This window comes from Paralichthys olivaceus, chromosome 7, assembly GCF_024713975.1.
Source record: "Paralichthys olivaceus isolate ysfri-2021 chromosome 7, ASM2471397v2, whole genome shotgun sequence".
Taxonomy (NCBI): domain Eukaryota; kingdom Metazoa; phylum Chordata; class Actinopteri; order Pleuronectiformes; family Paralichthyidae; genus Paralichthys; species Paralichthys olivaceus.
The window spans coordinates 13,353,839-13,369,706 of record NC_091099.1 but is presented as its reverse complement, the minus strand read 5'-3'; the positions used below and the strand labels follow the sequence as shown (position 1 = coordinate 13,369,706).

Below are 15,868 nucleotides of genomic sequence, written 5' to 3'. Positions count from 1 at the left end.
CCTCCTGTTAGCAGATGGGTCATGTGCCAAACCAAAACATGAAAGTATGTCAAATAGGTTTTTCTCCTCAGTCTTTTTACATAGTTCTTCTAACAATGATGTTTGTTCAGTGGCTCAAGTAAGTTAATGCGATGTTGTTGGAGAGGAAATGTAATGATGTGACCCCACCAACCCGTATCCAGGTTATTTCAGCTCCATCTCTGGATTGTGGGAGTAACTAGAGACTTGTAGTCCAACTTTATATACAGACCATGGTTTGAACTATAAGGGTTTACTCTTTTGTATTTAAAGAAACAGACTTGATATCACAGTGTTAAAAACTGGAAACAGCTTCATAAGTGGTAGTGGGTTGGCCTTTCTGTTGCTCTGGGTCTCCGCTGAAGTGGCAGCGTCAGGAATGGAACTCTCTGCCGCTTGGTCAGGTAACAGAATCAATCTGACACATTAACCAGCGCAATCGCTCAGCCTCCTGGGACAAAAGACAGAAATCTGCTAGTGAAACCAAATAAATCACCTCAGGGCCCCTGGTACTTTTAGCTTTACAACACTGCTCACACAAACGCACAAACAGTCGCACACACACAGTCACACACAGCCGTCGACATCATGTTTCCACTCCCCTCACTATAAAGTGAAACAATCTTTTATTAATGGTCTGTGCCCCAGCGTTGACATAGAGACCATTTTAATGATTAATCTGAAAGGAAAGTGCCCATTGTAGACTGGAGGCACTTAAAGAAATAAGATTGTGTTGTTTTCAGTTAGAGACGTATCAGAAAGATGTTTTGTGTCTCTTTTTAGATGCCTATCAGATTATTATCAGGAAGCTTATAAGAGAGTCAAACACACTTTTCCTTTTGGGAACATACCAGGAAGCAGAGTGTGACTGAATTCATTCATGGGTGGATCCAGTCAAACATTAGCAGCAGCATTTAGATTTATTTAGGTGGTTACAAACTATTTCAATCAAAGATGACAAATATTAAGCAAATAAATGTTTGATCCAAACCAAGTTGGGATAGGTTCATGATTATGACATTTGTTTTGATTTGGAGCTCAATTAGTTTTTTCCCTTTAGAAAAATGTCTGATTATACTAATAGATTGTTTTCCTCTAAATAACAGGCACGTTCTGCTACAGGTGATTTTCCACTGAAGTCCTTCCACATAACAATTTATTGAATTGTTTTCTCACAGTTTATGAATGAAGAATTTGTATGGAGTTTTTTCTACCTATCTATATTCAAGAGCAGGACTTCACACCAGATTTTGTAATGCTCTCACTCCAAATACCCTGCTTGTGCCGTATACCTATTTTTGTGATAGGCAAGTGATCGAAACTGAAATCGCTGAAGCATTTATTCAATAAATACACCTTAGCAGAGTTTTTTATTGTGACACCAGGTCACCTGCCTGTTTTCAAACTCTTTCCCCCACAGGTCAAACCAACACAACCCTTAGTAAATCTGTTGAGGCTCCTGCAGAGCTACATTAAGATTCTAATTCAGACGAGGAAGAGGTTCATTAGTATTAATTAGAAATTTCAGGACATCCTTTCTCTTCTGCAATCACCTCGATCTCATAATTAGAAAGTCTGGTGAGGGGATAATGCAGCTGTGGGGGGGGGCAACAAAGAGCGAGAAAAGGGGGAGAGGGAGGGCGGTGGGTGGGAGTGCTGTTGAATACTAACAAACTTGCTCTTTCCATGCAACAAAAGAACAGATGTCCTTTCTAACTCAGTGTGTCCTCTCCAAACAGAAGCATTTTTTCTTTATTTGTGCTTGGCTTCGTTGCTTCTTATAGCATCTCCTCATAGCAGGTTTCTCTGCCCAGTGATTAAAACAAAAGATGAGTCATGCTTTACACCTAAAACATATTTTTTGTGCTATTTCTTTATTTTAAGTGCAGATTCTACAGGTATATGTATATAATATTACATTACATGTTAGCATGGTTTTCCCTCAATCATGGCTTTCTCTAGATATCCAACTGGGATAATCATGTTTTTTTTGATAGCCTATCCTGATTATGTGATTATAAACCAGGTTTCTCTTATACATGATGAATAACTAAATAAAATAATTAAAAACTTGATTGGCTGAACAACCCTATGAAATAATCATCATGAAAACTGTAGTTTTACCATTCACTCTGAAATGACCCTTTATTGTTGTGTATGTGTTTTTGGTCCATACAAATACAAACGTGCATCTTCCTTCACACCGCAGAAACCCTTGCTTCTCCATTTCATCATGTGTCTTAGTTATCAAATTGGTTATTAATGTTACGACAACAGAGGAATTTCAAACTGACAGTGGCGAGCACCGGTGAAGCCCCTGTGTCTCACTACAAAAACGTCATACTGAATCTTCAGTAACAAAGCTCTGTTGGCATTTGGTCACAAGAGTCTCGTCAGTTAAGTGAGAAGCACAGCATCGACAGTCCTTTGTCCTAATAAAGGGCTTGTTATCTGTGGCCAGAGTAATGACATGGAGGAGAGTGCTGCTGCTGACACTTTTACTGCCGTCACAGGGCAGACGAGCAGAGGGAGTGAGGGAGAAGGGAAGGAGGAGTGACCTCCTCATGAGTCATTATGAGGGTTGAGACCTTAGCGGCAGTCTGTCCGGCCGCTTTGAAATTTTAATACCTTATTATTTTGAGGAACATAATCAGGCTTTTGTCCATGTGTAACACAAAAACAAGTACTTGAATTAAAACTGTTAATATTTCCTGATTTCAGAAAATATCTGTAAACAAGAAATACAATCTGTATTCCTAAACGTATTTGTTACCATATGAGAGTTTCCATCTTAAACCTGCATTGTATTTGTTGTTCTTTGTTGGGTGGTTAACGAAACAGACGTATTGTAAAGCCAGGGTATAAGGGAGGAGACTAGATGGAAGATGTTGCTCACTTGGCGTTAATTTACCATATGCTAACTGCAGAGCAACAATGGCTCGGAGTGGACTCTTAGAAGCATAACCTGGAACAACACAGCCGGCAAAAACAGACCAGCATTCCAGCTTAAACTTCCTGCTGGCACATGTAACCTCTCCAATCAGAAGCATGTAGCATTCCTACTATGCTGCATGCACTATCCTGATTTGCCGAGAGGATTAACACAGTCGCTTCAATATTTCATTACATATTGAGGCCTGGATAGTTATTGATCTATATATGAAAGCAGTGGACACATTAGCATTAATTAGCAGTAATTTTTCTGGGCTCCTGATGAATACAAGTCCAATATTCATCCTTCTATTACCTCTGTTTTGGTCTCCACCGAGTTCAGAAGCAATATGTCTGGCTTTTTATAATGCTGCACTATGTTTATCGATTAAATCATTACGATTGTATGTTTGCTGAAAAACAAAAGCAAAAAAAGCTGATGGTTATTATATAATGTATGGTCTATATATTAACAAATATGTAAAAATGAGCAATGCTCTTTGGTCAGTTGCCTCCAAATGAGCAGTGTGACTTCATGGTGTTTGTGAACTGTTGGTGCTGATTGAGCCTTTCATGCTGTTCAAAAAAAAAAAGGAAATCCCCATTGAGAGCAGTGTGTGATATGTCATCTTGTCATGACATCTCCGTGGCATGGGGTGACAGTGACTGTGGCTTGAGAATTAATGTTTGCTGTCTTCCTCACTCCCACTTTCTACCCTCATCACAATTAGTTCTCTGATACCTTCAGACTCGAGGATGCTTCAATGTCACAGACAGCAGAGTTTTATCCTTTTAGATAAAACCATTTTGAGGAATAAAACCTTCCAAAAAAACATGTCAGTTTATATAACCAGTCATATTCATTTATTTAGTTTAAAATATAATATTTGCATGTTGAGTTTTTAAATATAATCAAACAATATGAGAGCTCACTCTTGTTTGTAACTCTTCACATGACTGACACTGATTTGCAGTGTGACTCCTCTGTCACTATTTGCTCATGTGGGCTCACTGCAGAAATTCATCCAGTTGTGGTGTAGTTTTCATACGCAAATTATACCTGCATCAGTCATAGGTGTATTCATTTCATACAGAGGGAAATAAACAGATTTGATTGAAGAGCAACTCTTTATTTGTGTCTGTCCTGTTGTATTTTGGCAGGAGTGAATTCTGTGGGATGTTTCAGACAGAATTATGTGTCACTGTTGGATTACTAAAAAAAAATCGTCCCCATTTTGATCCAGATTTTCAAGAGCCGAGATGTTAAGTTGTGTTATTCAGTTGTGAGGATGGTCTCAGATATAGATGTGTATTTGTCACGGTGTATAATGCACAGGTTTCTCTGTGTGTGTTGCGAGATGGAAGCTTCCTCGTGAGTTACAGAAATACAGAGTATCAGCAAAACCCCAGCGAGATGTGAGCATGTTTATCCCATCCTCTCTTTGAGCTCCAATTTTAGCTGGGGATCGGGTTTATTCCCGACTCTTCAGATGGCTCTGGCTTGTGTATTCATATTGGATGAATCTGAGATATCTGTGGCAGGGTTTTAAAAAAAATCTCATGCCCACTCTGCTGGCAGGAATTATTTATCATGTTGAAACTTAGGACATTGCACATTTCTTTGTTGAATCTTTTTTTGGCCACACACGCAAATATTGTTTTTTGTTGTCGTGCTTTCTAAATTCCTGCTTCTCCTCTCTTCTGTTGCAGCGTGATGCAAAGGGACAGTATCTGTTTGACCTCATCTGCCACCACCTCAACTTGCTGGAGAAAGACTATTTTGGCATCAGATATGTGGATCCGGACAAACAACGGGTACGTGTCTATGCAGCAGTATGTGTGAGCAAGGCAGAGGTGGTTTGTGTGCAATTATATAATTTATAACTGTCCTTGCAACTGTCCTGTAAACATGGTTAATCATTTCATTCTGACCCAATGAAATGATTGGATGTCAGTAAATGACCTGCCTGCCTTCGCTCTCACTGCACATGGCTGAAGTCTTCAGCCGGAGAAACATACACTGTTAAAGCAGAGATAATAATCAGAAGTTACTGAAAAGTCGGCCAACTAATTAAAACCAATCTTTCCAGAGAAATGCATGTTTTTCTTATTGACTGTTTGGTCCATATCCCATCTGCTAACATGGAGAAGGTGGGGTTTATTTTTACCTATACTGCAGCTGCCCACCAGGGGCCGATCAAGAAACTTTGGCTTCACTTTTGGGGAGCTGTAATGCCATCCATCCTTATATACAGTACATTTACAAAGGAAGAACAGCATGAGAAAGGGATAGTTCACCCAAAAATTAAACTTCACTCATTATCAACTCACCAATATGCTGAGGGACAGCTGGGCTAAATGTTTGAGTCCACACAAAAAAGTTATTGAACTATTGCTTTATCAAACAGCAATAGGGCTCAATAAAAATCAGGCAGATCCTACTTGTGTTATAAAATAAGTTATAATATACTATACAGCCCTGAATCTGAAATCTTCCTTGTTATAGTCAGAGTTTTAAAAAGTGGTTGAATGGGAACTCAGAGTGAATCTATATAGATGTGATTGTTTGGCTCTAACCATATTAAGGTGACATTCTTGCCTATACTTTAAAAATATATTGAGTTGAGTTGAGGGATGAGAGTGAGACTGTGGGTCCAGAGTGAAAAGTTGTGTTCCTCATCTTCTCTTATTCACATGGCCTCTCAGAGTGACGGTTGTTCCATCAGGCTCGGCTGCTGCGAGGCATGTCGGAGCACTGCTTGATTCATGCAGTATTCACATGTTTGCAGATCATGTTGATGTCCTGCAGACAAGAACCAAGTCCTGAGGATGCTGCAATTCCCGTGCCGTCACTCAGAAGGACTATTTTGGTGGTTGTTGCTGTGGGAGGGTTGGGTTGGTGGAAAGGTAACCCGGGAGAGTGATGGAGGGAGAAATATGCTCCTGGAGAGAGAGAGAGAGAGAGAGAGAGAAGATGGTGAATCTGGCTGTAGAGACAGTCAACACCAGCTGGAGGTTTCAGTTGAAACCTGTTTTTTAATCCGCCTCCCTGTTCTAACAGTCTCTCAAGAGACTCACACAGAGCTGTTTGAATATTTTCGTATTATATTACAAAAACATTTTTTATATTCAAAACAGCTTTGAAATTTTGCAGCACTCGAAGTGTATTGTTGTAAAACCGTGTGTGGCATAAACAGGTTTCCCCACAAAACTGTCAGTGGTAACAACCAAACCCAGCTGATATTTAAAGTGTCAGTGTCATGATTTGACATGTAAATTGGAGGATTGCTTTTTTGATGACATTTAATCATTGTTATTTCTTTTTCTCTTTTCAATGCAGCACTGGTTGGAGTTCACAAAATCAATTGCAAAGCAAATGAAATGTAAGTATTTTTTAAATTGAGTTTTATTGAAGATTTATCTTTGAAATAGACCATTAAATTCTCCATCCTCCATGAAGTGTGGAATGATATTGGCAATATACTGTATATACATGACATTTGAATGCATAAGATATACTGTGGATTAAAAAAAAAACATTTTATTTTTGTATCAGTAAAAATCATCAGCATATATGTAATCAAAATATGCTCCATTGTAATAACACACAATGAGTACTTATGGTCATTTGTACAAACAGATGTTGCTAATACATCAGCATTTTAATGTGGGAATTTTTATTGCATTTTGTTCTTAATCAAAAAATGTGTAGTGTAAACCAGCAAAAATATTTCACAATTTATATTCATTAGAAAATATGACAAGGATGATGCACATTGATCAATAGAAACTGTTATTGAGTTCGTCTTGAAATCTCATCAAATGTCAAATGTCATTAAATATAGAAATATGAAACATATACAATAAAACCAATATATACAAAATACAATAAATATCTAAAAGATTGCACAGGAAATGTTACCGAAATAATTCCACTGTGAGACATATGGTTGTTAGTTGTAGTCCATTCTAAATAAATAAGAAAGGAAACAACATGCAAGACGAGAATAGAAATAGCAGACGACTGATCAAGACAGACAAGTTGCTGCCCCTATAAAATGTTTCTTTATTCAAAGACTTTGTTTGGTGCTCGACGTTAAGAGATCAGTTCATGAGAAAAGATTTGCCTTTATCTGGGTCTTTTAACAGTGGTGCTTTCTCCCTCAGTCTCCCGCTGAGCATTTGATGTGTTCCTTAAATGTTCGGTGTTTGTTTCTTGCAGCTCAACCTCCGTTCACCATGTGTCTGAGAGTCAAGTTCTACCCTCCTGATCCTGCTGCTCTGAAGGAGGAGATCACTCGGTATGATGTGCTGTGGTTTCACTTCAAATGAGCTGTTAAATGCTCTGATATTTTCTTTCTCTACCGATACAGTTTAGCTTTGATTTGGTGTAGCTTACCTGGTGGACCTTTGCAGAGGTATACGCTCTATTGTATGCCATTCTAGTTTCTCTGCGATACAGATTGTGCATTATAATTTTTAGCTGGAGCAAACATGTCTCTTTCTAAAATATTATGTATGGCCTTTCATAATTAAAGAGTTCCTATCTGTCTCAAACATTATGAATATTACACTGTTTGCATGAGGAGCTGTGAAACATGGAGGGATGTAAAAGCCTTCACGAGTAGCTTGGTCTCCAAAAGGTTGAGTGTAACATCCAAGGCAACAACATGTAGGAGTTTTGTAAATATTTTTTTCCTGAATAAGCGCCCCATCGTAATATTTTCTCATTAATTAGCACATAGGTAAAAGTGACAAGAACAGGGACAAGCTATGAATTCACACTGCCTCCAGATAATGCTGAGAGCAGCCAGCTGGTGAATGAGTGCGTGCCCAATTTTCTGATGTATGCATCAGTGACTGAGGGGACGGGGGGGGGGGGGGGGGTCCTCTGTCTCTCTGCCGTATAATGACATGAAATGCACACCGCATGTAGAGGGCACGTAATGAACAGAAGAGACAGGAGGAGATAGGAGGAGATAGGGGGCAAAGGGCGCTGATTGTGAGTGGAGAGGAAGAGGAGGATGAATGAAAGGCTAGAGTGGGGGAGACAGAGGAGGGAGTGATACAACATGATGATGAGAGTGGAGAGTGGTTGGACCACAGAAGGAGGGGCAGGGTAAATAATCATTCACGTATGGGGCTCAGGCAGTGAGTGCTCCTCTGCTATCATGTTATGTTGGGATTGTCTGGACAGTAGTTTAATGCCATATAAGAATTGTATTACTATTATCATTATTATGTGTTGTTATGCACACACTGAAATAGGAAAACACCGATAAAAACATTAAGTGTCCCAGTCATAACAATGTGACGGAGCAGCTAAATGGAACTCAGCCATCTCTCTTTTATTATGCCTCCACACCTGCAACTGCCATTAGCCCGAACGCGTTAGGTTTGGGGTGGCCCATCTGTCCCATTCTTGTGAACACAATATCTCAAGAACATCTTGAGGAATTTCCTCAAATTTGGCTCAAATTTTCACTTTGCACTAAATTGAGGTGGTACAGGATACCTCAGAAACACTTAGAGGGAATCCTCTGTGCCTTTAACATAATAATTAATAGTTTGAACTTGGTGGTCAAGGTCACAAAATATGTTTTTGGTCTTGTGATCGCAACACTTTCAGTTTTGCATGGTCAAAGGTCAAAGGTCACGTGGCCTTACTCAATGTGTTTGTGGCCTCTTGAAGTCGAGTCGGGCTTTATGGAATTTCTTCAAATTTTGAAGAGTTGCTACTTGGATTCAAAGATTAACTGGTTAGATTTTAGGGGTCAGAAGTCACAGTGACCTCATAGAGAAGAAACAAAGTTGGTGACTGTAACTGCACTGGTTGGTGGAAGCATACAAACACTGGGTGGTAATTCTAGTTATTTACATTTTACACATTTACACTGATGTGATGTGTCACAATGTTTTCTGTGAAATATTCCCGTTGAATATTGTTCAAATGCTCTTTATGCACTGAGGAAAATCCAGGAACTACTTCTCCCACTGATCAGCTATGAGCTCATATTGTAGTATAGGCTTTTAATGCAGTTAAAACATCAGCAGCCATCAGCACGCTGAAATGAATTATAACTCATTTATTCATCATGCTCTCAAATGGGTTTGTTGACCCAACTGCAGAGCAACCGAGGAAATGTAAGCAGCTCTTTAATGCATGTCCCCCTACAGGACGTGTTATTAGCTTTTGTGGAAATGGCCTAGAGGGAGTTGAATGTCTATTTCCTGTTGAAGGTTGAGTAAAGGTGATTTTCAATAACCCCATGTCCTCCCCTCCAGCGATAATAATAAAACTGGTGATGATAATAATGATAATAGTCATTATTATCATCACCGTTCTGCCGTTTGCTTCGGATGCTGTCTCAGAGGGGTGATTGGTTGGGTGGGTTTGAAACTAGGCTGGAGGCTTTAAGAGAAGAACAGCATCAGTAGCAGCTCTTCCCTCGGGGCCTACCGACCCTTCTTTCCCCCAAAACAAAGCCCTCATTTCAGCAGAATCAAAAAGAAATATTCAAACGCCGCCGTCCCCCATGGGGAACGTGAACTCCACAGCCTTTGAGGTTTATCAGATTTGTTGTTTCCTCCTCTATATTTTTCTTATTCTTTTATTCCTTCTGTGTCTCATCACTGAGAAATGTAACTAAAATGTATGAGTGATTATGAGTATGTATGAGTAACATCAGTACAATCATGAGCAGACCCGTCAGACTGTCGTGACGAGATGTTTGTCGTCTCCCCTTGTAGATATCTTGTCTTCCTGCAAATCAAGAGAGACCTCTACCACGGTCGGCTCCTGTGTAAAACCTCGGATGCGGCCATGCTGGCTGCACACATCCTTCAAGGTAATGGGAGTTGACAGATGGAAATTACGTACAACACTGTGTGCTTTGACCACCTCGTGTCTGGTAGTTTACCGTGCCGATAAACACAGCCGGTCAAGCAAATAGATTCTTATGTGGAAAGAAGCTGAATTAGGTGATTAGAGGCAAATGTACAACACTGATTAAAGGGTATATGCCTGCAGTTGTTTTAATTTTCCATGCTATAAGAAAAGAAATAGGGAATGCTCATTGGATGTTATTTTTCACACTGATACTGACTATGGTACAAAGTAAAAGGTTATTCTGTACTTTGTATGATTATTGGCTCAATGGTGTGTTTGCTCTTAATAAGCAAGAAATCCTGCTCGGATAGAAAATCTTTGAAGCCGTTATCTGGCATCTTATCATCTTCTTCCCACCATACACACACACACGTGCACACCAATATAAACCTAAACAAATGCAACACACACGAGGAGTGGTGGCTCAGCGAACATCACAGAGAGCACAGTGTTTGAGGGGAGGCAGGTCGTCTGGAGGAGGGGCTGATGAATTAAAGATGGGCTGCGTGGTCAGCTCCTCCTTCCAGCGAGAAAATCTGCTTCAGGGTCATTTGAGGAAGTGCAGTGTGGCATGAAGGGAACACAAATAATCTTTGGCTTGTTCAGCCCATCTCCACCAGCAGAGGCACCAAAAAAGACACACAAAAAATCCTTATGATATCAGCTTGAACTTTGATTAGATTTTAATGTTTTTTCTCTCTGTTGCTTCCTCCAGCTGAGATCGGTGATTACGACCCCGGCAAACATCCTGAAGGTTACAGCTCCAAATTCCACTTTTTCCCCAAACACTCAGAGAAGCTGGAGCGCCGGATAGCCGATATACACAAGACGGAGTTGATGTGAGGGTCACCATCAATCTCTCTCAGTTTCCACATACCTGCAGAACAACAAGCCAGGCTTCATTCGACATTTATGTAATAAACCGCAGTAATGAGGTTCAATTGGCTCGGCCAAGCAGATCACTGTCAGTTATTTGAGCAGATAGAAGAGAAATTCTCTTCATTCTCCACCAACCACTTACATAACGCAGTCAGAATCACAGATTCACAGTTATTGGTGTTGGGTCGTGACCTTGGTTTGAACTGGGAGAGCAGCAGAGCATGATGTTGAAAGAGATCAGATCAAACACTCAGTGACAGTAGGTGAGCTTCTGAAGCGTTTCTCTCACACTGATCCTTCTAACTCCTTCTCAATCATTCTTATTGCACTAAAATAAGTATCTTATCCCATAACGTCTGGAGAAATCTCTATCTTTCTTTTTTTCCCCTCCATTCTCTTGACTGCAGCTAATCTGAACTAAATTGAGGTTTATTTCTGAGGACAGAAGTGCAGTGTTAAGTGTGAGGTGTTTTGAATGAGCAGTGTATAGTACATTTTATAAAAGCCTCATGACTAATTGAAAAAGAAACAGAAGACAATATAAAAAGAACAATTTAAGAACCAAATAAAAATAAAGTAAACTTTCAAGTTTAGTTTTTCAAAGAATTTTTTATTGCCACCTCTGTTCATGAACGAGTGGGCTGGTCTTTTCTTTGCTCTGCTGCATGTGACCACATCTCCAGTATCAAATCCAGTTCTGATGCTTTGGAAGCAGAATAACGATCAGCATGAGACTCTGCTGCCCACTAGTGGTCAATTTTCTCCACACCACCAAGTAAACACTGTTTCTAAAAGAGTTCCTGCACATTGTTAAAGTTGAAACAAACAATACGCTCTGTAAATATCCTCCTATATTTTCTTTGCTTCATCTATTGTTAATAGTCTGATTTGTTTTTTTGTCTGTGTGTGTCTCTGAAGTCCTGCTTGGAAATATCTGTTTGACTTTTACACTGACACAGATGTTGTGTTGTGTTGTTGCTCTCCCTCAGTGGACAGACACCTGAAACATCAGAGCGAAATTTCCTGCAGAAAGCCCAGATGCTGGAGACATATGGTGTTGATCCGCATCCGTGCAAGGTCTTTCAAGTGCTGTTGTTCAATATTTACTGATCTCACACGTGTTTCTGTGAAACTTAAAATGTTCCTACTGGATGTTAAGTGCAGTACATGCTAAACCATATGTCTGACTCATGCTTCACTTGTTTTTGGGATTTCCAGGACGTGTCTGGGAACCCAGCGTTCCTCGCCTTCACGCCGTTTGGTTTTGTGGTGCTTCAGGGGAACAAGCAAGTCCATTTTCTCAAATGGTGAGCGAAATGTGCGACTTCCACTTATGCCCCAAGTCTTTGCAGGATGTGAATAGACAAATCCTGCACTGCTAGCCTGGATTTTTCCCCTGATCTGACATATGTGCATTATATGCAGAGTGTTGAAACAGCATGTGCTCTACAGCTGGTTGCACGGTCACAGTTAACAAAGCTCTGCCATCTGCCTCTACCTGTGACAAGAGCCGGGGAGAAATGTGTGCACAGATGGCTAATTACAGCAGCTAGATTAGCAGATACTTCAAGAAAATAGTTTGATATATAAGAGCCTGGACACTGATTTAAAGTCAGCAAGAAGCTTCATTTCTGAACTGAAAATGTATATGTGATGTTTTTCTGTCTGTTCGCTTTTAAGTGAGAAGGTTAAAGTTACATAATGACAACAGACGTATTGTGTTTGCCATATTTATAAGGCCTTTGTTTGTTTAGCCTTCGGCAGTGCTCAGGTTTCTCCCGTTCTCTGTTCCCAGTCTGCAGGGAATATTATCAGTTATGTGTTTTGTCAGCCAAATGTTGAGGTCCGTGGCTGTTTATGTGATCCCAAAGTGCTTGTCATGAATATTTAAAGAGGCTGCGGCTCTATGTTTCCGCTCGCTGCGTGTTTAACCGTTGCTCCTTCCCCCGGACAGGGACGAGGTGACCAAACTGAAGTTCGAAGGCAAGACGTTCCACGTTCATGCAAATCAGAAGGAGGTGAGAGCATGAATTGTTGGATGTGGAGAAAAGAGTGTAAGTTCTACTGATGCGGGATTTGTCTGCCTCGGTTTATTATATTGTCCTGCACGCTCTCTTATTTTCAACATGCAGGACAAAAAGATCATCTTGACATATTTCGCACCCACTCCGGAGGCATGCAAGCACCTTTGGAAATGCGGAGTGGAGAATCAAGCATTCTATAAGTGAGTCCACACATCTCCTTTATTGAATTCCACTGTTCCTCTTTCTCTCCTTACAGCCGTGATTTAGTTGCTTCGATCACAGTCAGGCGGGTTACTGTCAAGGTGCCTCTGCGTCCTGAAAGGCCTATCTTCCCACCGGGTTGTTTGTCAGCTGGAAAATGAAGTGCGAGTTGCCGCTGACCTTTAGCGAGCTAGAGTGCTCTGGCACGAGACTGCAGGCACTTCACCACTCCTCCTGAGATACTGCTCCCCTGTGTCAGCCATGAATAATAGTGTGGCTCCCCCTCTGCTCACCCCTGGCTCATGGAGGGTGATTAAAAAAAAAACAAAAAAACAAGCAGTGTGAGTACAGAGTGGGAGTGGTGAGGTAATGACAGCTCAGGTGATGAAGGGTGTGCGTGGGGGTTAGCAGATGGAGAGAGGGGGCATCACAAGGTTAGAGCTTAGCACAGGAATTGATGGAGCTAATATGATGTGACCTTTCAATGACTCTCTGAAGTGGCAGACAGAGAAAAGATTTTTATCAACCTTCCACTTATTAAGATCTTGCTGTAATAAGGAGTGTGGGGGAAGGCAGAGAGAGAGGACCTGTGATCGTGTGTTCCCTTAAAAGGAAAATAAAGCATCAATCATTAATGTCTCATTTACTACGGCAATATAAACATATTGAATACTGTATGGAGCCGTGTCAAGGAGCCGACAGTACAAAGAGGGGATATGCATCATTTAATAGGTTATTTGATGCTATTTTCCTGTTTGTTGTAGATATATAATTAACGCTACCCTCTCTTTGTTTGTAAGCAAGATTACGCAAATGGTGCGGATCTGGATCAGGTGGCAGATCCACAATTTTTTTTAAACTTTTTGTTGACTTCTCAAAGAATAAGTCATGGATCTTGATGAAAAAACAAGTCAGGCATATTTAGGGAACTGATTTCAATGTGAAATTTCCTGCTGCTTGGACTGTTGGACCTTGGCGGTGGTATGCTCTCTACTGAGTGACAGTCTAGTTTGTACAGTATTGACGCCTCAGTGTGATCATATAAGGAGCAGATTCGTACATAACTTATTTTGATAAGAGTTTTCCTCCCATTTTTTTGTGTCAATACAACTTAGTTCACTTGTCTTTTCCTTTTTTTCCAGGCTTGAGAAGTCCAGTCAGGTTCGGACGGTGTCCAGCAGCAACCTGTTCTTCAAGGGCAGCCGTTTTCGTTACAGGTAGAGTACACGACAGAGGCGGTGTGACTGATGACAGGGAGGGGAGGACAGAAACATCCCCCAGCTGGAAGTGCAGAGGGAGGTGTTCCCAGAGGATGTGGCCTCCTGGCCTTATGTGCTTCAACGTCGGCCTACGTATGCCCAGTGGATAGAACTGACACTTCACAAGATAGAGGACAGAATAAAGGGGACTCATCACATGACACACTATCACCTTGTATATACACGACACTGACTTATATAAATGTAACATATTTTCTCAACCACCCTTAGTGGTATATAATGTTTCGATTTTTTCATCTTTGACATTTTCCCTGCAACCTTTAAATGAGAGCTGTGAATTAATTTACAGATGAACTACTTAAAACCAAAGAAAAAGTCCTCATTGGGGCTTTGGCATAAAGTGTATATCACAAAATCTGAGAGGATATATATATATTTTTTTTAACTTTTATAATGCACAATATTACATATAATATAACATATTTTATAACATATATTTATTTTAACAGATACAGCCTAAATCTAGTCTTTATCCGCATTTCATGGGCCAGTAAATGTAAAAAAACAGATGTATGTGCATAGCTAGATGCTAACTACTGGGAAGATATTTCTAGTTTTGTTGAACTTCCCCTTAAAGGAAAATACTAACATTCAGACAAGCTTAAAGCTATGAAATGTGATTTTACATAGAAAATATCAGGTAGTATTCTTGAAAATCAAGTGGCATCACCGGTCAAATCAGTTAAATGTTCAGTTTACTGTCAAAGAGCAAGTCATTGTTCATTGTGTTGATATTTTTGCCTGCGTGTGTGTGTGTGTGCGTGTGCGTGTGCGTCATGAAGCTGAGTTATTCAGTCATGATGCTCATGCATTATACTCATCCACTACAGTGATGGCTCTCATGGCATCGGGGGGCAGCAGGTTGTCTGGTTGTGTGTATGTATGTGTGTGTGTGTATGTGAAACTCATCCTGAGCATCGTCTCTGTGCTTTATAACAGTGGACGAGTGGCTAAAGAGGTGATGGAGCAGAGTGCCAAAATCAAACGCGAACCTCCAGAAATACACAGGTAGAGTCAGGAGAGATCAGAATACTCTCGATCCGATTTCTGTTTCATTTTCCTCCTTTTGGCACCACGCTACCAGGTGTCTTAATATCAGCAGCACCTACTCGCTACAGTTTGAGTTACCTCCACTCGGGGGTGGTTTTCTCTGTGCGTTGACGTTTGTTGCATGTATGTGTGTGTGTGTGTGTTTGTCTTTGCAGGGCTGGCCTCGTGCCCAGCAGAAGTTGTCCATCCATCACCCACGGACCTCGCCTCACCAGTGTGCCGCGCACGCGTCGGAGAGCTGTGCACATATCTATCATGGAGGGTAAGCTCCTCCCTCACGCTTCAGTGATAAATCTCATGGTGGCTGTTAGTGTGGTGGGATAGAAACGTTCTTTTACAAGATGTTAATTTGTCCTTTAGAGGCTGGACAGTGAGAATGCTTGTTTCTACGTCAACCTCATCCACTGACAAGTCATTTACATTGCTACACAAGAGGCACTTGTGATTCCCCTTTTCAGATATCCTCGTAAATAGTATGTTATTGCAGCAGTGATAAACGGTGAAGAAAAGGATATTCTGGACAAACTAGCTCCTTCATCGATAGCATTTTGTCTTTCTCCTTCATCTGCTGGTGTCTGTCCCTCAGAGTCAAAAAC

At 40.7% G+C, this 15,868-nt stretch overlaps 1 protein-coding gene across 3 annotated transcripts in view; it reads left to right on the top strand.

Moving 5' to 3' along the window:
* The window catches only part of LOC109624067 (FERM domain-containing protein 5), a 56,755-nt gene that overhangs the window by 33,497 nt on the left and 7,390 nt on the right, over nt 1-15,868 (top strand). The window contains exons 2-13 of one of the 3 annotated variants that reach the window (XM_069528289.1): nt 4,660-4,764; nt 6,290-6,332; nt 7,172-7,250; nt 9,700-9,797; nt 10,554-10,677; nt 11,707-11,794; nt 11,936-12,024; nt 12,672-12,735; nt 12,850-12,941; nt 14,085-14,159; nt 15,162-15,230; nt 15,428-15,534. In XM_069528289.1, coding sequence (XP_069384390.1) covers nt 4,660-4,764; nt 6,290-6,332; nt 7,172-7,250; nt 9,700-9,797; nt 10,554-10,677; nt 11,707-11,794; nt 11,936-12,024; nt 12,672-12,735; nt 12,850-12,941; nt 14,085-14,159; nt 15,162-15,230; nt 15,428-15,534 — 1,033 coding nt within the window. The remainder of the gene's footprint in view (nt 1-4,659; nt 4,765-6,289; nt 6,333-7,171; nt 7,251-9,699; nt 9,798-10,553; nt 10,678-11,706; nt 11,795-11,935; nt 12,025-12,671; nt 12,736-12,849; nt 12,942-14,084; nt 14,160-15,161; nt 15,231-15,427; nt 15,535-15,868) is intronic. The other 2 variants (XM_069528290.1, XM_069528291.1) reach the window with 2 other exon arrangements.